This window comes from Lytechinus pictus, chromosome 10 (genome assembly GCF_037042905.1).
Source record: "Lytechinus pictus isolate F3 Inbred chromosome 10, Lp3.0, whole genome shotgun sequence".
NCBI classification, from domain to species: Eukaryota; Metazoa; Echinodermata; class Echinoidea; order Temnopleuroida; family Toxopneustidae; genus Lytechinus; species Lytechinus pictus.
Window position 1 is genome coordinate 16,039,341 of NC_087254.1, and position 27,611 is coordinate 16,066,951.

The following is a 27,611-nucleotide window of genomic DNA, read 5'->3' on the forward strand; positions in this document are numbered from 1 at the left end:
CAGTTATTTTACACTGGTGTTAAATTGACGGTGTTAGTTTTACACCTATAGGTGTTATCACAACACCTTTGGTTGTTACATTTACACTCATTGGTGTTCTGTTCAATCTCTAGGGTGTAATTTTAACACCTCGGGGTGTGGTCCTCTAATTAACACCAACTGGTACGTGTCAGTTTTAACACCGCAGTTTTTACAGTGTACCATAAGAAATCAGTAAGCATTATAAGATAGTAGTCGTGCATGGCCTCGTGGGCCAATCCAAACAATATCTAAAGAAATATAGAGTAGCATTTTTTGCCAAGCATTTATTTTAATCCACCTCTATGATAATATCACGAGGAAAATTATGACGTAGTATGGGATCATCATCGCTCAAAATAAACCATAGTCTAAGTTAAACACAGAAACAATATTGAATTTATTATACTACCAAGTTTGTTTATAATTTGCGATAAATTATTTTGCAATAACAACTTGGAGGGATTGACTTTCCATTGTAGTGCATGAGTCGCCGGCATGCGTATGTAGGTCATTGCTTAAAATGTAAAATTTTGTCAAAATTCCTGGACTTTAATGGTGACTTTTGTCACTTTATTATTGCAAGAAGTGACTTGATGAGCGGATACCAGCTACAAAGGCTACATTATCTCGCTGCTAAATTCTTGTTTCGTGTGACCTGTGGGGTAAGTTTCCCTTCGTTTCCTTTTTAAAAAGGTTGTTATTCAACAGGTAAGCTGTGAATCGAACATGCCATTTTCTCTCCCAACTTTCACGTTATGTAACATCATAATTTGATAAGATTTAGCATGTCTTAACCTTTGGTCTTGCATTCCAACTCGGCACTCCCAGTTAACTTACAGGCCCGCTGTCTCAGCTCAACTCTTTGGGTCATCTCCATCCCCGTTGTGTGCAATTTCTTATGAACACAACTGATAGGCGCTCTCACAATTTCTTGTTTCGTATATTCGCATAGCAGTCAGACCGCAGGTCCCTATGCAAATGAGCAAAAAGGCCAGATTCATCCAAATCATCTCGTGGCTGAATCCTCCTCCTTGCAAAATCTCGTGATTCGTGAGATTTTCTTTCTCTAAGAATTTACCTGTTTTAACCTCAAGTCAAATGAAATATTATTGCACCATCAGATAGAGTAAATGTTACTCTTTCATATTGGTCATTTATTTTGTATACAATATTTTGTTAAATAAGTAAATTTCTGGCCTGAAAATGTGCCTCAAAACTGAATTTTCTTCCTCTGTTTTCTTTTGCAAATTGTGCAAAACTTTTTATTTTGAGCCTCAACGATATCTATATCACCATAAAGCTGAACTTCTGTACTTTCTCACAATGCTACTCTTGATATGCGGCACCTTTTAATCGGGTCAAGATCACACTTTTCCCACCAAGGTACAAGACGAGATTTCTGAAATGTTGTACTTGCATGAAATCCAGAGTTCTGATTGGCTTGATAAGGTTCACAGAACAACAGGCGCGGGGTATTTGAGGAGATTACCACATGGGATGTGTGACCTTCCCATGAACCCAGGCACTGGAACCGTTGGAATTTGCAGTGTGGGGTCTCTTTGACCAATCAGAGTGCAGTATTCTTGTTTTCAAGCTGCTTTACGTACTTGGCAAATGAAAAGTGTGATCTTGACCCGATTAAACCAATTCTTATTTTGAAACCTATATCATTTTAAAGCATACATATTCAGCTTTATCATGATCTAAAAATCATTTGGGCTCAAACAAAAATAAAGTGTGAAAATAGCAGCTTTTGTCAGGTGAAAATAATTATTTTGTAGCATATTTTAGATCAAAATTTTAACCTATATTACAAAATCTTTGAATAAATTCAAACACATGACCTGAAAGAATGATTCTTCTTCTTTACAATGATACCAAATTCATGAAATTCGATGCACAATTAGAGCAGCAATGACCGAATGAAAAGAGGTGTTTTGGTCCGCATCAAGCTCATTAAATATGCAAAACATCTCAAGTCATGAATATCACTTGGATGAAAGAAGCCACTTTCTTGGGACCTGCCGTCTGACTGCATAGTGCATGAGCCAAATTAGCTTTATTCTAGAATACACTTGCAATAATTAAATCAGTATGTAAACAGCCAATTGAAAAAGTTCACAATTCAAATCTCTTAAATGTTTTAGCACAAAATGTTAGACAATATTAATTATAGAGATCAAATATTGATGATGATTAGCACTAATCTGTAATCAATGCACAGTTTTTGTTTAATCCAAAGTCGAAAGACAAAAAAAGAAGGCTTCATTTCTGTTGCGTGTCCGGACAACCAACCCCCCATCCTACTCATTCTATGAACACTAGTTATCATGATAATTTTTGTAAGAAGTTTGAAGTCCTGAGCTGAGCTAACCTGTGGCTGTGACTTTTTTACAATGTCAATCATCATTTGCCTTGGACTGTTGAGTGTTGGATTTTGGTGACAAAACTAATAAAAGTTGAAATTTTAAGGTGTTTTTGAGAATGAGAATTGAGATTGTTGGTGGTCCTGACATTCCTGGTTTGGTGTGTGCATCACTCAGCATCGCATTGTTAAGTTGATGAAAACTTTCATGACATGTCAGTGCATGGACTCTGAGCTAGTGTGCATCATTATTAGCCGCAACAAGTATTGTATATGTACATGTATGTTGCGATGAGTGGTTGCAATTTGAATGATGGTTGTTGCTGCTGAAGTAGGAAATTAAACCACATTTTATTTAAGTTTTTTTTGCTAGGATAATTGAAGCAGGATCTAATTGATGGCCTCTTGAACATCATTATCCAGTTATTGCTTGTAGTATTGTTGAGGGCTTAAAATGACGAAACATGAAATAGTATACAAATAATTAATGTTTATGAGTGCAATGGACTGAATACTTCATGAGGTGAAAGATGAAATGATCCATTTAACGAGGCGTAGCCGAGTTGAATGGATCATTATTTCATCTTTCACCGAATGAAGTATTCTGTCCATTGCACGAATGAAAATACATTCATTATTTGGTTTACATGTATATGACATCTAAAAAAAAAAAATTTCATATGAAATTCATGAATTTTGATGCAAAACATGCTCATGCTGTGCAAGTTCGGTCTGTTGATTGTTACGTCATTACAACATGCGCACTGATGATGCATGAGCTGCAATCTCGGTGCGCGAGTGCAATGGACAAAATCGTATGGATCCAAAATTGCACGGTTGATGACGTCATTGCAAAATGGGCTGAATGAACGATATCAAACAACCAATCAAATCACAAGGATCTATCTAGGTGTCATATAATACTTGTTGGAGGTTTATTCATGTCAAAATAAAAAACAGCCCACAGTATATGATACAGGAAACAATCTGGAACTAGGTCTAATGATTTTGGTGGCGATACTTTTGGCGATCAAGCAGTCAGTAGGCCTCTGTAAAAGGGGTTCATTACATGCCGCAGCGCACAGAAAAATCAAGCCATATATTAAAGTCGTGCGTTGCGGGGTTAGTATACTAATACTAACCTCGCACTATTTTGAGTGGTGTAAACTTTCTTTTTCCAAAATAACAATTCAAGTAATATTCAGATGATAAATGGTCATCGATCAGCAGAAAAATAAGTTACTCTTTCTCGAGGAAATCTATTTCTCTGTCAAAACAAACTTGGAAAAGAGAATATGTTGGCATTGCAACGCATCTAACAACGCGTTGCAGGTTGAGGCAATAGGCGTGCAACACTATGCAACCAGTGATAATATTACGTAACAATAAATTACGTAACGATCGTATTACCACAATATAAACATTAGGCACTTAGAGAATTTGTGAAGGGAAAGTTTTAATAAAGCAATTTTCCGCTTTATGACTTTAGATCATCATATTCAAATTATGATTTTATTGATTTGTCCCTGGCACATGAACTAGAATAGTCTCAATTTACAAACAGATTAAACTTGAGTCACAAATTTTTTATTCCAAAATTTTTAATAAAATTCAAACTCACTACTCAAATAGTATCTGGCACACTACCTGGAAGCGATGCTATCAAACAGTGTTTCTTTTGTACATGTATTTTATAATTCATTTTGGTATGTATTTGATGACGAAGAGAATCGCTAAAAAATCACAACAAATTATAACAATGGTGAAATTACATTATCCATGAGAAATCAAGCCAAATTTTACATCATTCAATGGTGGAAAATAGCTAGTGTGTGTGATGTCATTGGTTTCCTCATTTGCATGCAGCATATGATGTGCATATCACTGTTTTGTCAAAATAAGCAAACCTTATTCTTGAATACCCTTGATGCATGCAAAAGCGGGGATCCCAGCCAAAGCTAAGAACACATTACTCCATATTTTCAGTCTGATTTTAATGAAATTTATAGTGCAATGCTTGTTAGATTTTTTCTTTCTGATTTCTAATAAACTTTCTGCTTGGGTGGACTTGCTTTTGAGAAAGAAGTGGAAGGAGGGAGTGTTATCATGATGATGGTGAGAGTCAATATAAACCTTTGTATTACAGTGTAGAAAGGAAATGCTGCTGTTGCTGCTGCTCTTGATGATGATGGTGATGATGACGATGATGATGCTGATGATGATGGTGATGATGATGATGATGATGATGATGATGATGGTGATGATGATGATGGTGATGGTGATGATGATGATGGTGATGATGGGGGTGGTGGTGGTGATGATGATGGGGGTGGTGGTGATTATGGTGATGGTGATGGTGGTGATGATGATGATGATGATGGTGATGATGATGATGGTGATGGTGATGATGATGGTGATGGTGATGATGGTGATGGTGGTGATGATGATGATGGGGGTGGTGGTGATGATGGTGATGATGGTGATGATGGTGATGGTGATGGTGGTGATGATGATGATGATGGTGATGATGGTGATGATGATGGTGATGGTGATGATGGTGATGATGATGATGGTGATGATGGGGGTGGTGGTGGTGATGATGATGGGGGTGGTGGTGGTGATGAAGTTGATGGTGATGATGGTGATGGTGGTGATGATGATGATGGGGGTGATGGTGGTGATGATGATGATGATGGTGATGATGGTGATGGTGATGATGGTGATGATGGTGATGATGGTGATGGTGATGATGGTGATGATGGGGGTGGTGGTGGTGATGATGATGGGGGTGGTGGTGGTGATGAAGTTGATGGTGATGATGGTGATGATGGTGGTGATGATGATGGGGGTGGTGGTGGTGATGAAGTTGATGGTGATGATGGTGATGGTGGTGATGATGATGATGGGGGTGATGGTGGTGATGATGATGATGATGGTGATGATGGTGATGATGATGATGGTGATGATGGTGATGATGGGGGTGGTGGTGGTGATGATGATGGGGGTGGTGGTGGTGATGAAGTTGATGGTGATGATGGTGATGATGGTGATGGTGGTGATGATGATGATGGGGGTGATGGTGGTGATGATGATGATAGTAATGATGATGATGATCATCATCATCATGATCATGCTGTTGCTGCTGCTGATGGTGATCATGATAATGATGGCAATGATGACAACAACAACTATGATGATGATGATGATGAATTAGTTAATCAAACTTTGTATATTTTTGTTTTGTTTTGCTTTCCTGTTAGACGTGAATTCATTGAGTGCACTTTAGTCTTCAGTACTAGCATCACATAGGAACTACCTGTCCAATGGCAGATCAGGACCCTACCCAACCACCTCCCCCATATCCTGGGGATGCAAGCAAAGGTTTGTACCTTCATGAAATACTAAATGTGGTACCCTTAATGCTGTTTTCAATAAGAGAAAAATTGTCTGGCTATTTCCAGTCACGACACATTTTTCATGCCATAAACAAGGTTTTATAACATGATTGTTGATTGTTAAATGCCATTAATACACTTGAAAATAAAGCTTGGTTATACTACATGTATACAAACTCTGCAAAGCCCAAAGATTTAGACCCCCTCCTGGTCTAAACCTCTTTTCTTTTTCTTTCATTTGACCTGTTATGATTACAGACAGACTCCAAGTGTGACTCATAGCCTCCATTCAATCATGTTAAGTGCATACATGTATATGGGCCAGAATGTTTGATTTCATGAACAAATATTGTTGAATTGGCTTGCTTGTCATACTGTATGTGCTTTTAAAGATTGCTCATTCTAGGCACTTTGAAGAACTTATAATGTATTACACACATTTGAACAACATCCTGAATTCTGGGAGAAGTTCCTGCTTTTCAGGAAGGAAATACATGTAATGAAAGACTTGAGAGAACAAATTTCTGTTATTTTTATGTACATAGTGAAATAAAAGTCTTGTATGGGCATTTGTCAGACTAGAATTACTTCCTGGAAAAGTGAAACCCCTTAAAACTTGACAAAGATAATGCAATATCTGAAAAAAGAATATATAATCACTGTGTTTTTCGTTTATCTTTAATACAGAATTTATTATTTTACAGATAAAGAATATAAAATAATATTGAATCAAATTGTAGTCTTGTAAAATGACTTGTGTATTGAAACATGTATGAAGAAAATAAAAAATGGAAACACAAAATCTACCTTCAGAGTTTTTGCAAGAAATAATCAATATCTGGCACATCATTACAATTACAATTATTTTGCCCTCATACAATGCAAGGATCCTACCCACAACAGACTTTTGGAAGGTATGATTGCATAAATTAAAGTATTTTTGAATCTTGACACAGTTTGCCTTAATTCAGGGTATTTTCTTGATGTGGGCTCTTTCAAATCGCTTGTTGTGTACTGCATGTATTTCTCCTATTTTGAAAAATGTCTTTCTATTAATAAATACTTTTGTGTTAATTTTCTTGAATCTTTTATAGCATACCCTCCCCCGGGAGCACCGTACCCACCACAGCAAGCCCCGTATCCTCAGGGTCAACCTGGTTACCCCCCTCCGGGCCAACCTGGTTACCCCCCTCAGGGCCAACCTGGTTACCCCCCTCAACCAGCAGGGGGATTTAACCAACCTCAACCAGCAAGCTATCAGCAGGTAATGTATAATATGTTGTTGTTTTACAGAGCATGTGCACCCTCCAAAGGCACTTATGGTGCTAGCCCGGCATCACTCTTGTATATTTTAAAGGACAAGTCCACCCCAACAGACAGTTGATTTTGATTTGAAGAGAAAAATAAAAAAAGCACACCACTGAAAATATCAAAATCAGATATAAAATTAAAAAGTTACGATATTTTAAAGTTTCGTTTAAACACACAAAACCATTATATATGTACATCCTAGATGGTTTGCCAAGGAGGAAACTGATGACATCACCCACTCACTATTTATTTTGTATTTCATTATGTGAATTATTTAAATGTTCTCCTTACTTTCATGTGAAAGAAAGTTGTATTCTTCCCATAACACATGGGAATGACCATTTTTTAAACAATTTTTGGTTCAGTCAAGTTGGTCGTTATTGTATAATCTGTAAAAATTGAAATATTGTATAATTCAAACAATAAAAAACATAAGAAATAGTGAGGGACATCATTGGCTCTCTCGTTGGCATATTTCTGAGTTGTGCTTGTAAATGTTTTGTGAAAAATATACAAAACTTTCATATTTTACATCCGATTTTGATGAAATTTTCAGCATTGTGCTCGTTTGATTTTCTCTGTTGATTCAAATACACATTTTCCTGGGGTGAACTTGACCTTTAAAAATGTAGTACAATGGAAAAGGGCATGGTAGCGTGGTAGCAATTATTCATATTTTGTTGAGGCGCAAGGTTCATAGTTTTATTAGTAGAAGAATGAAATAAGCAGCTCAGTTGTTTCAGTATAGTGTCATATTTGATTAAAAAGATTTAAAAAAGCTGCTCGCTGGTGGGGAATAAAATCATGTACTGAAGCCTTATGATATGTTCTAGGGTCATTCTCAAAAAAATGTTACAATTCACAAAAAACGTGTCTCGACTATCTTATGGCCGCTAGCTTCACAACCCTGAACATTTTCTACAAAAATATTATCAAGAAAATTACAATAATAGACTAGCTCCACAAAGCATATACGACCAGTGACTAATAAAGCTCTAATTTTATTACAAAAGCCTTTTATTTTTGCTTTTTGTTAGAATCGACGCTGTCTCGGGTCAGTTTTAGATTTTACTATCATTCTCTTTCCTAAGTAGTCTGTATTTCTTACCTACATTAATGTCTGGTGAGGGCAGCTTGGTGTAAACGTCCGACATACTGCGCTTATCCTAGTATTTGATGATCCCTTTGTGATTAATTTCACTTGTAACTTTGTCCCAAATTTATTTTAACCTCCGTAACGAATACTGCCACAAGTTTTTTTTCCCATTCAAACTGAATGATATTATATGATAATGTGTCTACAAGTAGAGTGATATTCATTAATAAATAATTGATAGGGAATTATCATATGTGTTTCCTGTATTACACGGAAATAAAGGACTATTCTTAAAAAATAAAATGTATGACTAAACAGCTTTAACATCCGTAACGCACCTTAAGAAAATATGCACTTTGGCAGTTCTGTTAAGGATTCAGTATCTTATAGGATAAGAGACACCTTTCATAATAAATACAATTTTCAAAGGTATGACTGCTAAATAAGGACCACGTTGGACCATAAAGCATAAAGACATTAACTTCCGTAATGCATTAACTTCCGTAACATTTTTTCTTGAATATGCTACAAATTTGTGCTATACTGAATCACTCCGGATCATACAGATATAAATCATATAAGGTACCGTCCACCTACTTACCCATACAAATGATAGCTATTCATCCTTGTCAAATTATTATTACACACCTTATTTTTAACATCACTTTGAAAAGAGGGAAAATTGCCAGCGAAAACAATTTCCCGAGAATTATATATGATATTTAATGTTTTTAGAATTTTGAATAATACATACTACAAATTTTGAATATTGGCATCTTCTTTAGAACTTAAGATTTCTAATTTCCTTTGCTATATAAAGTGCATTAACTTCCGTAACAATTACTGTTACGGAAGTTAATACACTTCTTTGCTGTACTTTGCCAAGATTGATAGCACGATTCTAGTTCCAGAATAGGTGACATGGCTTTGTCTAATGCTGTAGTCGGCAGAAATGGTGTAGAGAAAGGGAAGAAGGAGAAACAATTAAGCTTTCATGGACAAGGAAAGAGACAGAAAATCTGTTTGCAATGACTCATGAGGAGGGTTAATGTATCACCGATCAAAAATGTGAGCGCAAAGCGCGAGCTAAAACCTGTGAATAGTCTAACCTGAAAACTTGAAATTCTAGCATTTTTTGTAGAAATGATCAGGATGTTATCTGAATAAACTATTAATGCGAGTACAAAGTGCTAGCTGATTTGTTTTTCGTATTCTGACCGAAAGCTTGACATTCTAAACACTCTTTGTACCAATTACAAGGATGGGTATCTTAATTGATGCGACTGTAAATTTTTTATATGTTGATCTGAAAACAATAATTTTTGGACGTTGTAATTTGAGAACAAGATATATATCCAATAAACAATTATTGCAAAGGTAAAACGCGCGCTTTTTTAGGTTTAGTCCCCAAAACGGGACATTCTACTAACTTTTTGTAATCATAAAAAGGATGGGTGTCTTGCTAAGGAAATGATGCGCAGTGAGTGCGAAGCGCGAGCTGAAAATATGTGTCATTCCAATATGAAAACCAGACATCTTAAGCACGCTTTCAAATAAAGAGGATATAAATTGAATAAAAAATTATTTCATGCAATAGAATACAAAAAAAAAAAACAAGTGGGGATTACATGTATGTACACCATCAATCAACTCTTTTAATATTCATGAAGATATATGCATAGACTATATTGTTTCACTAAAATAATGCAAATCTTTAAAATGGCATAACTTCGCTATTCCTTGTTCAATTTTGATCATATTTGCAGTATTTTGTTTGTCTGCTTATTATCTGTTCAGATCATATTTTTCAGCCTGGATGACCCCTTTAACGTGCATGAAAAGCGCTTGAATAATCGATATAGGCCTACTTACATGAAAACATGGAAAGGGGTATTTCAAACTCTCACGGTTTGTTGGAATTTATAAATGAAATACGTATTTCGATAATCAAACATTTTGGCTATTCATCATTTTTTTAAATCACGAATAGAATGCGTAATTGCGTATCTCGATAAAACAAACTGATGAAAAAAAAATCGCGATTAGATCATATAGATTCCATTAATAATTTATGTATTTGTGAATTGTTAGCCTCTTGTTTCATTCACCTTACTTTTTTATTATTCATTTCCCCATGTCCTTTTTTAAATGTTTATCCCTCTTTTTCTATCTTTTTTGGCTATTGGCAGGCGGCGGGATTCCTCGTAACCCAGAGAACTCATCCTGGTAACGGGACTGCGATTGTTATATTTTGTTTATTGCCAGAAACTTTAAAGATGAACTGTAATTCTGTTGCCCGGTTATTCGGTTTTTTCATTCCAACTTTGAACAAGAACGACAATAAAATTACAGTTTCCGTTTCCTGTTTATGTTTTTTACATTTTTTTAGGGGGCGGGGTTGGCAAATTAAGCTATGCGTTCCACATTTATCTTTATTTATTAATAAAAGGTTATACGAATACCTAAATATGGATTTTCCTAAGCTAACAAATAAATACTGCAATTTGTAACTTCATTTAACTTCCGTAACGAAGATTGACAAGGGTAAATGCCACTCGAGGATTTGATGGTAAAGTATCTTTTGATTCCCAGCATTGGTCATGCATTGCTTAGGATCTCAGGTTATGGATGAAAGTTATTTTAAGGTTGCCTCATTCAAATTATGAACATTAAACTGAACGAAAGATGTGCAATGATTTTCATGGTTCTTTTTGTTAAATGTTATTTGGTAAAATCCTGCTTCTGAAAAAGAATATTGAATATTTTTTCTATCTTGCAAACATTTTTGCTTCAGTAAATAAAATTGTTGATACCACACTGAAACTTAATGGTGTGCATTTCTATTTCAATCATTTCAAAGGTGATTTAATTGAGTAACATAAGTGAACAATGCTAACGATTAACCTCCGTAACGTTGATATACAGTGCTTGAGTTAATCCGGTCAGTACTTCAAATTGACGCAACAGCGACATGCCCCTTTTCTGTTGCCACTTTCTCATACATGGTACTTTCACAATCTGTATTTTTCAATCCATTTTGTAGATTTTATTTTTACGATTTTTCCCCCCATCAATTGTAGCATTTTTCTGAGAATGACCCTCTAATTATTGAATACCAACCACCATCCATGGATTCTCACCATGATTTACAGCACACATTTCTGTTTGGCAAATTTTCATGACGAGGTGGACATCATGCTCGTCCACAGAGCATGTAAGGGTCATTTGTCGTGGATGGGTGATATAATAAACATGTACCAGGAAAGGGTATCAAAACTTGCCGAATTCGGCAAAAAGGTGCTTTTTCATCCCTGTCAGTGGATGGAGAAAACTTGACACAATACATGTTTAGGGTCTATTTTGTAAATCCATGGAGGATCACTGTTTCTACCTAATGGACACTAGACAAATGTTATTCAGGGGCTCAGTTTTATTATTATGAGGGAAGAAATAAAAGCTTTCCTGACACTTTAGAAGGGGAGTGGTAGGGAGCACAGCAAAAAGCTCTTGTTGGACATACAAGGGGAGCTTTTTAGTCTGATTACAAAATGGATAGATAAACGTACTCTTTAAGTTACAACCCACAACCCAAAGAAACAAACAATCAGATATGAAATGTTTTTTCTCAATGAATTTTTTAATGTCATTTTTGCAGTATGTGTTTTGCTTACAATTTAATTGTGTGTTATTTATAAGACCTTGACTGAGCATGAGGTTTTCAAGGTTGGCTCTTACAATTTGATCAGGTCCTGAAATGGATTAAGGCGAGTGGTAGCGAGTGATCGCTCTCACTTGCCTTAAAACTGACTCCCTGATTATTCTCTATCTTTCTGCTTTTGTGACCAATACATCACCAGGGTGGACTGCGGTGACACGGCATATGCTCCTGCGACATTTGCTCCGGCCTTAATAGCTCGGAGGGTATTAGGATTGTAAATATAATAGAGTTATTGCTTCAGAATGATATGAAGATAAGGATAATGTTGGAGATTAGCTTTTATGTTTAGCTTACCGTGCAGATTTTCCATCGGAGCAATTGTCGCCAGAGCACGTCATGGAACCGAACTTCCCCTATTTACATGTATAAGTCACACATGTGTGTGTGTTCAACGGGTGATTGTCAGTGTGTACCTGTGTATCAAGGACTGAACTGGTTTTGCAAGAAGTAAATATCATGTTTGAAGTACAATCCTCTATTTTACCTTTATATTTCCATCCAATAAAACAACCATGAATAGCCTTATCCTCCACCGGTAAGTAATAATTGTGGTTTGGTCTTCTCTTCCCCATCTCCCTCTCTCACTCACATTAATTATTTTGTGATATTTGGTTTAATGTGTTAGATAAATAAACAAACCGTTGTTTTTTTTCTTTCTGTTTTGTCTTTATAATGTGTCCATGTGCATTTGATTTTCATGGTCATTCCTGAGTCGAACATCGTTTTGGAAGACTTGATACCTTTGGAGCTCTATGATTTTGATTTTGGTACATCTGTATAAATATGCATTTTCCATAAAGGTACCTGGTCAAAAGTCAGAACCGCGTATTTCGTGCGGGAATCCCGCTGGCGGCCTGTCATTACAAATTCTTGCACTTCATCATCATATGAGACAAAACGATGCAGGAAAACTGCTATGTAGAGGTGCATAGTGCCTTTATAGCGAGATTCCTGCTATATAAAAAGATGCGGTACCAACTTTTGACCAGGTACTTAAAGGCCTGACTCATGTTCTTGGTCTTGAAAGATTTATTTTTCTAAACTGATCTTTATGGCAGTGCGTGTTCCAGATTCTCAGGGATGATCACATGTTATGCAATGTACAGTACTGTTTGTTGGTTTGAATGTGTACATTAATTACATTGTTCCTAACAATATGTTGGTGATAACAAGTTATAATAAACTAATAAATGCCAAAGTCAATTATACATGTATGTAGATGTGACAGCTGGTCTTCAGTGTATATTTTAGCCAGACAATAACTTGTAGTGGACAATTAGATGTTTGCTTTATTTTATACTCTTTCGTGTTTTAATGTACATGTTAACAGTTTAAGTGCTCACATGCTGAGCAGTAATTTTTAAATCATATTCATAGTTTTTTCTTTGAAATTACTATTTGTTTTAGCTGCAGGTAACACAACATTTTTTCTTACACCAATTTCTCCTCTGCCAATTTCTCTGAGGATATAGTGTTGGGGTTAGGCTGTGATGGGATTTTTTTAATTCATTTATTTATTTACTTATTCATTTTATTTCCAGGCAAGATAACAAGCATGACAGATACAATAGAAATATAAAACTGAGCACCAGCCAATGCCTGGGGATCGCCCCAAAGAATTTAAAATTCTGTCGAGAGGTTCTCCACATTGGCTGGTGCCTACATAAAATAATGTAAAATGGAAATAAATATAAATATGTGATTGTAATCATACTTCTAAATAATTGTATTTATGTATTTATTGAAAATAACATATTTACCATATACATGTAGTTCCAAAGTACTTCTAAATAAATTGAAGAGAGAAATTCAATTATGGTTATTAAATTAAAAAAAAAAAAAATACAAATTAGGTCAAAACAGCAATTAATCATTTATCAAATTAGAAAATGAAATTAAAAAAAAGTGGTAGGTCAATTGGTTGAATTTTGAGAGTTTGAAAGGAATTGTTGTCATGTTTATGTGCGGGTTTAACAAAAACAAACACAAAACACGAAAAAGTTACAAAAAATAAGAAAATCAAACAATCAAGAATCATACCCAAAGTATATTCAATTGACATACTTTGTAGATATCAATTGAGTTTTTAGTTGAGAATGATATGAGAATTAGGATTAGGGTTAGATTTAAGTTTGAGGTGTACCATCTATCTGTACATGTCATGTATGTTTGGTTTTAAGTGGATATATCTTAGGAGCAAATGTAGTGGAGCCAAAATGTAGTACACCAAGCTTTCCCAGTTTGATTGTTTTTTTTAATAAACTAAAAACATATTAGGACTCGGAGGTTAATTATCAATTAGCTGACACTGTCTTGAATGGACACAATAGTTGAATTCATGAGAAACAGATCTATGAATCACAAAGGTGCATACACTGTACTTGTACATATACTTCCAATTTTAGATTAAATCTAAGTAATTTTCTCACCATTCATGGGTTTTCCTTGTGGTTATAATTACTTTACAGGTGTACAGTATGTATTATCCTTCTTTCTCCTACCCTGTCTAATCATATCTGTGTAATATCTACATGTATGTAAAGTTTCAGTTTACATTGTGGTATATTATTTTTAACAAATTTCTAATGTGTGAACTTCAGTTCCCAGTCTGTACAGCATATTGTACATGTACATTGTACCTTTGCTTTCCTTCTCAAGATGCCACAAAATATTTGCATTCCTCATTGTTTGCTTATATTTACAACAAAGAAGAATAAAATATAGAAAATGGGAAGATTTGAGAAACTGTTGCATCATTAACCAGGCTTCAGGTTATACATTTTTTTGATTAACTTGTCGTGAAATAAGTTTTTTAACATACATGTACATGTAGGCCTACGTAAAGAGTCACTCAAAAATGGGCCATGGGAACTTTAAGTGTGACAATTGTCACATACTGCCCTATACATGTAAGTATACCTTACATGTTAGCATCAAGGCAACTCTTTTAATTTCTCTTTCTTTTTAATTGATCGGTGCATGGGTAGGAAATATGGACTTTGATCAGTGTGAACTTTAATCATATGTTCACGGAGTTAATATGAATTGCTTTTGTTATCCATATTATATTTTGCCAAGTAGTTTATTATCAACATGTACCATACACTGACTCGTACAACGTACATCATAGATACCATATGTATATCTACCATTACATTTATAATTCAAATTCTAAAATATCTTAGGGTTAAAAGGCTAGTGTTGTTAATATTTGGAAGAACTTTGGTAAAATTGGAGAAGAGAATGGAATGGGAAACAGATGTCATTTATGAAAAAGTTCTGGTATCTAATTTCAACAGGAAAAGGTTGGAAGCATTTTTTACCATTTCCCAGAATGGGTGGGTATTTACATGTACAACAAGAAAGTCTAATTCAAAAAAATATAATTCAGACTTCTTGAAATTATATGCATTTCATTACCAAAGTCAGCACTAGATATAATATACTGTTGATAACAGTACAAACAAACAAACAAAAACCCCTAAGGATGGGGATAATTTTATGGTAGGGTGATTTACTCCAATACAATTTTTTTTTCCCTTATGAAAGAGGCATCTATTACTCTTGATATTTCACTCTTTTTATTCTTGGTAATTGTGTGTTTATAATTATTTCAACTTGTTTAGTGGTTTTTGCTACTAGTATTTATTTTAAATCTCACTTGTAAATCATATGATGTTTGTGGTTGTGTTTTTTTCTAACAAATGTGGTACTAACTACATGTACCTGGGATCATTATTAGGATTTACATGTATGTTATTACGGTATATATTGATTTTTACTAACTGCTACTTCTACTTATTACTACCTCTACCTCTACCTCTACTACTACTACTACTACTACTACTACTACTACTACTACTACTACTACTACTACTACTACTACTACTACTACTACTACTACTACTACTACTACTACTACTGCTACTACTAAAAATACTACCACTACTACTATTAATATTTCCCATGTTACTCATACTCATACATTGTATAATCAATGGGGGTAGTATATTTTATTGTTATTGAATTACCGTTACTAAATTTGTATGATTTTTGTTATGTTTGTAACTGTCTTTGTTGTTGCTTATAAATATATGATTTATATTCTTATATTTCTTAGTATATTTTTTTCTTCATTTTTGTTGTTAACACTTGTTGCTGGGGTTTTTTTTTTTTTTTTTGGTTGCTTAATGTAATAGTAATGATGATATATTGGACCTATTTTGCACCAAATCCACTCTAGTGTGCTGAAGGCACTTTACAAAAATAAAGGAAGTTATAAGGGGAATAGAAATGAAGTGTTTTTATGTGTGTTTTAAAAGTTTTAGATGTTGAACATGATTTTTATTGTCTTCTGGATGGCTGAATGTTTGCTAAATATCTGTTGAACAGCCCTTGCATTCACCGATGAATGAACAGCCCTTTCATTCACTTATCTTCTTAGCCTGCTGCCACTGGAGTAGTTGTGACCGGACCAACAGTGACCACTGTAATGGTCAACCAGCAGTATCTTTTCCGTGACCTCCCTGTGCGTTGTCAATGTAAAAACTGTCAGAATGAAGTGACCACCCAGGTGACCCACGAGCCGGGCCTTTTGGCCTGGCTGATTTGTGCTGGATTCTGCCTCATTGGGTAGGTTCCTTCTGAAGGTCTTTGAAGATGATGATCTGGTCATTTGACATCGCCTGACTTGCAATCCTCCCATCCTCTTGGTTCAGACCGCCTCAATCAACAGAGTACTTGTTGAATAACGAGAACTTGTTCAGGCTAAAAAATACCTGACAATTATTTCTCGCATTCATACCGACCCGAAGCAGACCCTTCTGGGGTAAGTTCTTGAAGTTTAAATACGAGCATGCACAGTACGGTCTGATAGGCAGGCGAGGCCAAGGCACTCGTGCCCATCTGCTTGGTGGGTTGAGGAGTTCCCGTTAGTTGCTTTCACACCGCCAAAATACCCGCGACCTTGAAAGAAATCTCTGTAATTTTGGCCAAGTACCCACTATTTAGTGGGTATTTTCATTTAAGGATATTTATGGGTATTTTTGTTTCATACAATTTTCAAAAGTACCTGCTATTTCAATTTCCCGATTAGAGAATACATGGAACTTGCGAACTTCGAGGCGGTCTGAAATACACCTTACATGCATATCATGAACATTTCCATCCATCCAGTGGTATCTTACATGGTATCCATGGATTTGATTGGCTCTTGAGCATTGATATCATAGTAATTTGATGGCAAAGTTCCCATCATTTAGTAAATTTTAATGCAGTGGGACCCTGATCTTGAAACATTTAAAGATCTTAAAAGTTGGTTGGTCATTTATTTGCCATTGTTTGCCGTTACAAAACTCACATCATCTGATCTTTAAAGGTGAAGATCTCATCACTTGCCTTGCAATCCACTCATCCTGTGATCTTTAAACATATTAAAAGAAATCTTAACTTGCCTAGCAATCCACCCATCTTGTGATCTTTAAAGATGAAAATCTTTAAGTTGTCAGGTCATTTTTACTACACTTGCCTTGCAGTCCGCTCATCCTTTGACCTACAAGATGAAAATCTTTATTTAAATTTGTCAGGTCATTTTTACTACACTTGCCTTGCAGACCGCTCATCCTTTGACCTACAAGATGAAAATCATTATTTAAATTTGTCAGGTCATTTTTATAACATCACTTGCATTGCAATCCATCCTTGCGATCTTCAAAGATTAAGATCTTTAAGTTGTCTGGTCATTTTTCATCACTTGTCATGCGATCCACTCATCCTGGGATCTTTAAAGTTGGTAATCGTAAAGTTGTTGGGTTATATTTGCAACAATTTCCTTGTGATCCACTCATCTTTTGATCTTTAGAAGATGAAGATCTTTCAGTTGTCGGGTCATTTTACAACACTTTCCTTGCGATCCACTCATCCTGGGATCTTTAAAGATGGTAATCTTTAAGTTGTCTGGTCATTTTTCATCACTTTACTTGCGATTCACTCATTCTTCTATCCTTAGAGATGAAAATCTTAAAGTTGTTGGGTGATATTTGCAACACTTTCCTTGTGATCCACTCATCTTTTGATCTTTAGAAGATGAAGATCTTTCAGTTGTCAGGTCATTTTACAACACTTTCCTTGCGTTCCACTCATCTTTTGATCTTTAAAGATGCTGATCTATCGTCTTTCAATTGTCATGCCATTTAATATCACTTGTCTTGCAATCCATCGTGTAGTCTTTAAAGATGTGAAGATCTTTATTTAAAGTCGTCTGGCCATTTAACATCACTTACCGTTGCAATCCACCAATCAAAACCTGTCAGCTGTTGGGTCTTTTTCACATCATCTGCCTAGCGATCAACTTGTCATTTTATCCAAAATGATTCACAATAGCTGTTCTGGAAAATCTTGTTTGTGTAGTGTCAAGTGGAGTTGTGTCAGAGCAAATCAATTTTTAGTAATCACCTCTTTCTCCTTTTAAGAATGTTTTACTGTCTTCAGACATTTACAATGTACATGTATTGTCATATGACTGCAAGAGGGCAGAGCACATGTATGTGTACAGCATGATGCTTGTATCATAAAATGTATTGTGAAGCATGTTAAACTTCATTTAAGCTTAAAGCAAACCAATCAAATAAAATCATATCTATGTTGTTGTGCCATCACCTTCATACTGTATCTTTACCTTGACAGGGCGGTTACCCTACTGGTCCAGGGGTGCCCCCACCAGGTGGACAGCAGACCGTGGTGGTCTCCCAGCCAACCCATACAGTGACCACTGTCGTTCAGCACTTTGGCGATCTGCCATCTAACACCAAGTGCCCCAACTGCCAGAACCAAGTCACAACGATGGTGTCCCATGAGCCTGGCACGATGGCCTGGCTGGCTTGCTTTCTCATGTTCATCTTCGGGTACGTCATGCACATTCTGGGCCCGTTTATTCTCAAGGGAGGGTTCATTTGTACCAAGTTGCAAAACCATGGACTCTGCAGATTTCTTGTATTGTCACGCTTCATTGAATCATGAAGTTAATGGTCTTTGCCAAAAGCATGCATTTTGGACTTTATTGTGTATGCGATGAAATATATGCTTAAAAATTGGAGACAATTTTTATGTAGTCCTTGGTTTTGTATCATGGTACAAGAGAAACCTTTCGCCCCACATACGTGTCTAACACTACACTGTATGTGCTTAAAGTATTTGTTTTGTTGTTCGTCTTTGTAAATATCAACTCATATCAAAATGTATCATAGTGGATTCAGAATCACTATACATGCTACTACCAGCAAGCCAATTTTGTTCCTCTTATAGTGGTTGTAACTGTTTAAAAAGTGTTTTTTGGTATACAAAAATCTGTTGGTTTTGTGTACTTGGTATAATATAGAAAAAGTACCGGCATTTATTTTGAGGGCATTTCGAGGAGATGATGATGGACAACAGTTGAGAAGTACTTCAAGTATGGGATTACTATCATGATTGAATAGTGGACATCACATAACAATAAAAACCTGTTCTGGGCAAGATCCTGGGTCTCAAAACACAAAGGTTAGAAATTGATCGTACACTTGATTTTTACGATTGATTTTACATTGTAGTAGCAAGGCCCAATAATAGCAGGGCCCGCTGGGAGAACAGTTTTCAGAACTGAAGCGGCTTCCCTGGGTAAATAAACCCATATTATTATTATTATTATAATGGTATCAATCGTAGAAAAATGTTCTAAGATCATTGCTAAGCTTTGTGTTACGGGCCCCAGGTTGAACAATTAATGGCAGGATTTGATTACTGCTTCATTCATGATGTGGGTTCCCAGTCAGAGTGAATTTGTATTATGCATGGATTATCATTCCAAAGATTTATCTATCACAACCTAAATGTGGGGTTGCAAAGGGCCAGAAAATTTCCGGAAATTTTGGAAAATTTCCATGGAAAGTTTCGGGAATTTTCTCTTTTTTTTCACAAAAACTGATCAATTGTTCTTTTAAATACAAGATTATAAATTGATGTCCTCAAATATTATACTTTCCATTTGTATAAAACTATTCTTCATTCTTTAAATTGCTCAGCCAGGTTATGAAATATTCATCAAAGTGTACATAAAAACATTACACATGTAAATGTATATGTTCATTAAAGGAGAATGAAACCCTTGAAACCAGCTGAATCCATATCAAAGAAAAAATCAAAGAAACATATTGTTGAAAGTTTGAGGAAGATTGAATGAATAATAAGAAAGTTATGAGCATTTGAATATTGAGATCACTAATGCCATGTAGATCCTCCAATTGGCAATGCGACCAAGATCTGTGATGTCACACACGTACAACTCCCTCATTACTTTAGTACTTATTTCACTTTATATTCTCACTTTTATAGAGTCTATCACAAGGTGAGGTGTTCTCTTTATGAGAGGACAAGTACAGAGGTTTCACAACATTATATCATTGATGAATCGTTTGTCATATGATTAGAATGAGCAAAAAGAGATGTTCTGGGGTATATTTTCAGTGTCCAAAAGGGGAGAGTTGTTCATCTGTGACATCATAGATCTTGGTCGCATTGCCAATGGGAGGATCTCCATAGCATTAGTGATCTCGACATTCAAATGCTCATAACTCTTCTATTGCTAGTCCTATTTTACTCAAACTTTTGCTGATCTTATTCTTTGATTTTTCTGCTTTCACAAAAGCTAAGTTGCTCCAAGAGTTTCATTCTCCTTTAAAGTGTACCATGATGGAACATGATGTACAAATTGAAGCTTTTTATCAATTCAACATGAAAATATAAAACATCGCATCACACTATTTTTCATTTTTCTGTAAATGTCAAGGGTTTTCTTGTAAGAACCTGCCTTCCATTTACTATTTTAAACCTGTTAATAGAACATTGCCCCCTACATGTGTGCAGACGCAGACCCTTATTGAAACTTTGATCCACAAGTGGGTCTTCAACCAAGACTAGCACAGATACAATTTTATTTCTGAGCTCCCCCCCCCCCCTGAAAGAAAAGGGAGATATAACAATGTAATGGAAGACCTCTGGCAGTCTTGACTGTATTATGCAATTATAGCAGGAGTGTTGACGTTGAAAACAACCAAGATTAATGATTTTTCACAAAGGGAGAAAAAAACATGCATCAAGTTTGTTGACCTCAAATGACCTCCGATCTTGATTGAGAAACTTGCTATTTCATATTTTTTTAATATCAAATTACAGATCATATCAGTTTTATTTGATTTTATCAAGTATTTTGAAAATAACGTGCAAAATATTTATTCGTAACAGGGTTTATTTAACTAAAATAAACTTTAACCTTGAACCAGCTGGATCACAATAAGAGCATGGAAGAATTGTTATCAAAACCACTACTTTTTCCGTACCATACCACACAAGTCGTACAGATTTTTGGATACCAAAAGAACACCGTGGATAAGGTTGTTATTACGGATTGAAACCTAGAAACCATTGGAAGGGCCCGGATAAACAAACCTGTCACTACTTTAACAAGCTACTGGCTGATGAGCTGAGCTTGATAATAAGCTGAAGGACTTTGATGTTACTGTTAGAACAAGAACAAAAATCTTATGAGTTTCATTAATTTTCTAATGTTTTGCTTCTGTGTAAACAGCTTTCTCATGACGTGATCAATGTTTTTCCATTGTGCTTGTCGTTTATACATATATGTTACAATCTACTTTCATTCAACAGCTTTGAAAAAGAAAGAAAAAAAACGTGCTATCGATATCAAAAGTGATTTTTATGTATTCGATTATCATTTTCAACATTGATTATTATAATTTGTGTTCCGTTTCTTAGGCTAAAATCTTGATTTTTTTTTTTTTTTTAATTGACATTTATTTCAGGTTTTGGCTCTGTTGCTGTATTCCATTCTGTGTCGATGGCATGCAAAATGCTATTCACCATTGCCCTGTCTGCAAATACCGCATCGCTACCTACAACCGTTAGCTGTTACCATGACAACATGTCCTCCATGCCCTAGGAATACTTATGGAATAGGAGGACAAGGATAAAGAGGATGAAGAGGAGGAGGAGGGAGAAGAAGAGGAGAAGAGAGATAATGATACCTAGGAGTAGGGATTAATTACCTTTACCAATTTTGTTGTAATACAGTGCAAATGATGTTATTACTGATGTTCTCTGATTTTCCAAGTCACGTATACATATTTTTACTTTGTACTTAATAATAGAATAGGGAGCTATATATAATCCTGTAACTCATGCGAGTACAAATTATTCCATGACATTTGCTCTGGCGACTATTGCTCCGCCACAAATTCCACAACTAATCGAATGATTAACCTCAACCCTGGAATTAACACTCAATCCTTCCCTAAACCTAACTCTAAACCTTGCATAAAACCCTATTGCACCCAGCTTAACCTAATCCGACATCGTAGACTAAATAAGCCCGGAGCTATTGTCACAGGAGCAAATGTCGTTTCGCCAGTGCATATGTAGACTGTTGCATGATGTAATACAAGGACTTCTTTATTGGAATTCTATGATCATGTGTACTTTTGTGGCTCGGTGAATGTTTGATTTACATTTTTAAGATTACATTGTCTTTTTGAGTATTAATAGCTATTGATTAGAAATGTAAATACATATATTATTTGATACAATTTCCTTGGTGAATATTCTGTGGGTTTGATTCTTAGAAAAAATAGTTTCATCTTTGAATTAAACCCTAATTTTAATGTGATTTATTTTTAAATGTGAACATGCAAAATCTATGATTATTCACTTGATTTCAATGCAATATGTCACATTGGTTAAAATTGGGTCTTTCAAAAATTCAGCATTTAACGCTGTATAAAAGTGACCATTGTGATTTTTATTAGTTAATTTATCTTGTCTTATTCATGATTCATGAGCAGTCATCAAAGCTTTATTTAGGGGCAAAGAGATGCATTCATAAGATTGACTTATTTATGTTTGTATTCAGTTGAGAATTACACAAATGGATATATTATATATGAATGAAAATTTGCAATTTGATGATGTTGTGATGTGTCTTCATACATGATTTGTCTATGTTTTTTTATTGCTAAAGGGCGCTGTTGGACAGTTTTGTAACCTGCTGTACTTCCCGCCATCTTCGTTATGAAGATCATCAATGTCACTTGCACGCAGCTGTCAATTATCCGCCAGTCGCATAGCACATGCACAGTACACCTTCGCTGCGCTGCTCTTGGCTACGTCGGTGTTGTCCTGAATATCTTCTGATGTCAAACAGTATAAGGAGGCGGATCCAACCTGCCAGGATCTTGGAACAGCAGGCGAAGCATACGCGAACTGAGATTATCAAATCGGGGGCATGCAGGGAATTGTTTGTGAGAATACCCTGGTATAACGTTCTCGTCATCGGGCAGCGGCGCTGTTTGCAGCACGTAGAATGTCCAACAACGCCCTCTAATAATAATATAATAATAATCCGTTTTTTATATAGCGCTTAATACATCGGAACGACGTGTCTAAGCGCTTTACAGATATATTATTACCCCGGTCATCGGATTCAATCAGTCATTCCCGCACACAATGTGTGCACATCCTCCACTCCCTGGGGAGTATTCCAGTCAGTCGCCGGTGAGGCGCACACAGTACTGGACAAGCTACTATTATTATTACCCCGGCTAAGCAAGGCAGCCGTTTAAGGCGCACACAGCTTTTTTAGGAATTCCTGCCGGTACCCATTTACATCACCTGGGTCGAGTGCAGCACACAGTGGATGAATTTCTTGCTGAAAGAAATTACGCCATGGCTGGGATTTGAACCCACGACCCTCTGTTTCAAAGTCCGGAGACTAATCCACTGGGCCACAACGCTCCACTATTATAGCGATAGTTACCAAACCGTATCAAAATCAAGCTTTCCTTGATTTTGATTGGCTGAGAAGCAAAGGTTTCTGATCCTTGACATAGTAACTGCCGGATAAAAGATCCGACAGGTCCTTTAATGAAACGCTCTGTAAAAATTTGCTGATATCTTCTGGAAAGTCATGAAAATCATATACATGTACACGTACATTCAAATTATTTCTTTTTAATTAGCAGATCTGAGCTATGACGAGTCCTTATGTAATTGACAGTTAAACCTTTGAAAGGTAAATATCTGAATAATTGTGCAATGTTTCACTTTATGGCCTATGAATTCTAGAGATATACTTTTTTTCATGGAAAGTAAGAAAATTCTGAAAAGATGTAAGTTTACCAATTCCATTAAATCAAGCTATACAGAGTGTCTCACAAAAAAGGAAACCTGTTTTCAGAGATAGATTTCCCAATTATTAAATATGTTTTCCTATACTTTGATACTTGTAGTAAGAATGGAATCTCATCTTTAATTTGAGACTAACAGTGTAGCAAATCGTTAACTCATGGTAGATTACGAAGAATAAACATTGAAGCATGTCATAAACGATTTGCACAGAAACTTACCTGTGAATCTACATCCACTCTCATTTCAGAGGTCAGTGAGAGACTTAAAGAATACAAAAGAAATGCTAATGAACCAATCGTCGAAAAAGCACTGTCGTTGTATCATGCACCAATCTTGTTCAATTTTTCTGTGCAACCTAATTTTGACATTAAAATTTCAAAATCTTCCTGCTCCTTAATGTGTGAAGTGTTCTCTCATATTATGTATCAAAATATAGAGGAACAATTGAATTGTATGATATGTAAATAAAATAACCCAATTCATTTGCCTTTGAAGAAAAAAAATAAATGGGAATCCTGGTTTCCTTTTTTTCTGGGATGCACTGTAGATGTTTACTTCTTTGATCAGCATTTTGCAATGGTCGAACTATGCAAATGCATGATTTTAAACTTTTTCACTTTTCAGGTTGTAATAAGTCCATGAACAGACTATGAAATTTGCCATTTCCAAGTGTATATTTTGCTTTGCGCAAGTTGAAATCTGTAGCATATACATCTTGCTGAATGTAATTGCTGATAAATATCACTTTTTGTGATGGTGGCTGAAAATCTATTGAATTTAATTGAAATGGAAAAAAGAATATCTGTGCATGCTTCTTTATTGAAATAAGGAGCGTAAATCTACCCCATATTTTCTATTAATCATACTTCATGGAAGATATTTCATTGTTTCAATAAATATCACAGAAATTTATAAGGGATATGTAAAATAATGGAAGAAGCTGTTAGTGTTAAATCATTGCAGTGCATGACAAAAGAAGTTAAGACTTATTTGTTGTGGACTTCTAACAGGTTACATTGTACCAGAACTTTGACAATGTTTTTTGTGTTGCAGAGATGATTTTGATCTAGTAAGTAATAGTGAATCTATCAGATTCATTCTTTTTATCATGCCAATTTTTCTTCATTTAATCCTCTTTTTTAAGGAGGTGGAGGTAGTAAAAAAAATATTATTTCAATTGTTGCATCAAGTTGTATAATCTTCTAAAACTTACAGAAATCCATGATTTTTATTTTTTTCATCTAGAATTATAAAAAAACTATAACATTCTTTCTAGTTATGGTGTCATTGTGTTCCAACTCTTCAACTTTTGTTGTTGTGGTATTAGCCAACAATGGAGGTGTCTTACATTTTTTTTCAATTGCATAAAGTATATTATTGCATGCATGCTGTTTATTTGGGGGAAGGTACTACATATATGCCCTCTTATGTTGTATTTACTTGTTTTAGAGTGTTGCATCTAGTTGCATATATATATTGAATATATTATGATACAAATACTTTCAGGAGACTTATAGCTAAGCAAATTGCACTCTTTGATCTATGAACTAGAACAACAAATAATACTACCAGAGGTTGATACTTGAAAGATTTATTTTCTGCTACAGTAGGCCTAACATTGTATTTGCCATGGCATGAATTCTGCATAGTGCACCACAGATGATTGTAAAGTACATTTTAAAAGTTTTTTGATACTTGAAAGAACAGTATCCACATGAGTGGTCATTTCATAATTGTTGGGTCTTATTTTATCTCTGGCCAAGTCATTTTAACGGCATTTGATGAGGTTCATTTTCAATTGGTCAAATGCCGATTCGTCCAATTACCATCTCGTCTACTATCATTTGGTCTACCATCAGTTTTTCCACTATCCACATGATCTAAAGGACATTTCGTCCTTTCACCATAACCAGTTGGTCCAATAGCTATTTAGTCCATATACCATTTGGTCTAATTGGACTAAGTATTAATTGGGTGAAAGGAATGAAAATAAAATGGATATTAGACCAACTGGTTATGAGACAAAATGGTCATAGATGAACTGATTAGATGAAGTGACGATTGGACCAAATGGTTTTGGACTAAATGTTGATGGACAAAATGGCATTAGACTAAATGCAGGTAGACCATGTGATGAGTGGACGAGTTGGCAATAGGCGAATTGGCAGTTTACCTTTAATGAGACCCTGTTTCATCTAGTGGTATAGTATAATGGATAAGAGTAATTATGATATTGTCATCTTTAACCTTCAATAGAGCATTAGGTAGGCCTACTATTTTAACTCTTTGCACGCTGAATTATTTTTTTGGGGGGAAAATAATGACAATTGTTTGCATTTATTTTCTTTAATTCAAGATTTCCATATTTTACCATTGATACTAATGATAATCATTATATAAATGTCATCCAAGAACTATTGCCTTTTATTAGCTCATCTAATTTGAAGGTAGGGGGGAAAAAATGATTATTACGATTGTTAAATTTAATTGTATGAATGTGCAATATTGCAACATCAGTGCGCAAAGGGTTAAAGGGATGAAATTATTTGATTGGATTTAATTTTGTGGCACCATGATAGTATGATGTAATGAATCGATTTTAGACGGTTAGGGGCTATAAAATTTTGATGGATCGTAGACATTCCACAGCCGATTTTGAATATATATTTATTCTTCATCAGATTTCAACCTCTTTGATATGGCTCTTCTTAAAAACGGTGACTACGTAATGTGTATACAGTTGCTGGATGATTATCATGTTAAGATTGAATGGCTGTCGTTTGTTAAATAATCTTAATTATTAATAAAACCTTTAGTTGATTACAAGAGCAGTGATCACATTTCAAGCCAAATTTTGCTTAGCTGTAAGTTCTCTTATAAACTATCACATTAACAAAATATATATGTATATATGTGTGAACATTATTTTAGCACTACTAGTATGGTGTACAGATGGTTAAATTATTTGATGTTCTATTCATGACCAAATTAAATATTTTTATTCTATTTGATATTCTGTAGTCTGTCAAAGCTCTAAACATCTCCGTAATGGATCATTTATGTGGTACTAATTTTTAAAAACTCGTACTTTGTCATTTGTCAAGGTAAAAGGGTGTTGTTATATGTTGATTCTAAAGTCTTTTGTGAATATATATCTTAATCAAGATGAATAAATTGGCATATATGTATTGGCAATTTACCATTATCTCTTTAAACTCTGTTCTTGGAGTCCAAATTCTAATTGAGTACTTATATTTCTAATGGGCATCGCGACAAAGATGTTGAAGCTTTTCAAGAGTGATTGTACAAACAGTTTCTGATAAGTTTTAAAGGGACAGATGTGAGAGGTTAAAACAATAATTGTGAGCTTTTAAAGGATAAGTGCACCCCAACAGAAAAATGATTTGAATAAAAAGAGAAAATCCAACAATCAAAACACTGAAAATTTCATCAAAATTGGATGTAAATATGAAA

At 35.2% G+C, this 27,611-nt stretch overlaps 1 protein-coding gene across 3 annotated transcripts; it reads left to right on the plus strand.

Moving 5' to 3' along the window:
• Nucleotides 1-372: 372 nt before the first annotated feature.
• Nucleotides 373-27,336, plus strand: LOC129269889 (cell death-inducing p53-target protein 1 homolog). 3 transcript variants are annotated; one of them, XM_064105418.1, is made up of 6 exons: nucleotides 373-683; nucleotides 5,647-5,767; nucleotides 6,876-7,045; nucleotides 12,427-12,441; nucleotides 18,591-18,808; nucleotides 21,761-27,336. In XM_064105418.1, the coding sequence occupies exons 2-6, from the start codon at nucleotides 5,710-5,712 to the stop codon at nucleotides 21,861-21,863; spliced, it is 564 nt and encodes a 187-aa protein (XP_063961488.1). In that variant the 5' UTR covers nucleotides 373-683; nucleotides 5,647-5,709; the 3' UTR covers nucleotides 21,864-27,336. The 3 variants fall into 3 exon arrangements, with proteins under 3 accessions (XP_063961488.1, XP_063961489.1, XP_063961490.1); XM_064105419.1 differs by lacking the exon at nucleotides 373-683 and adding an exon at nucleotides 705-729; XM_064105420.1 differs by lacking the exon at nucleotides 373-683 and adding an exon at nucleotides 2,267-4,679 and having other exon boundaries at nucleotides 5,485-5,767.
• The last annotated feature ends 275 nt before the right edge of the window (nucleotides 27,337-27,611 follow it).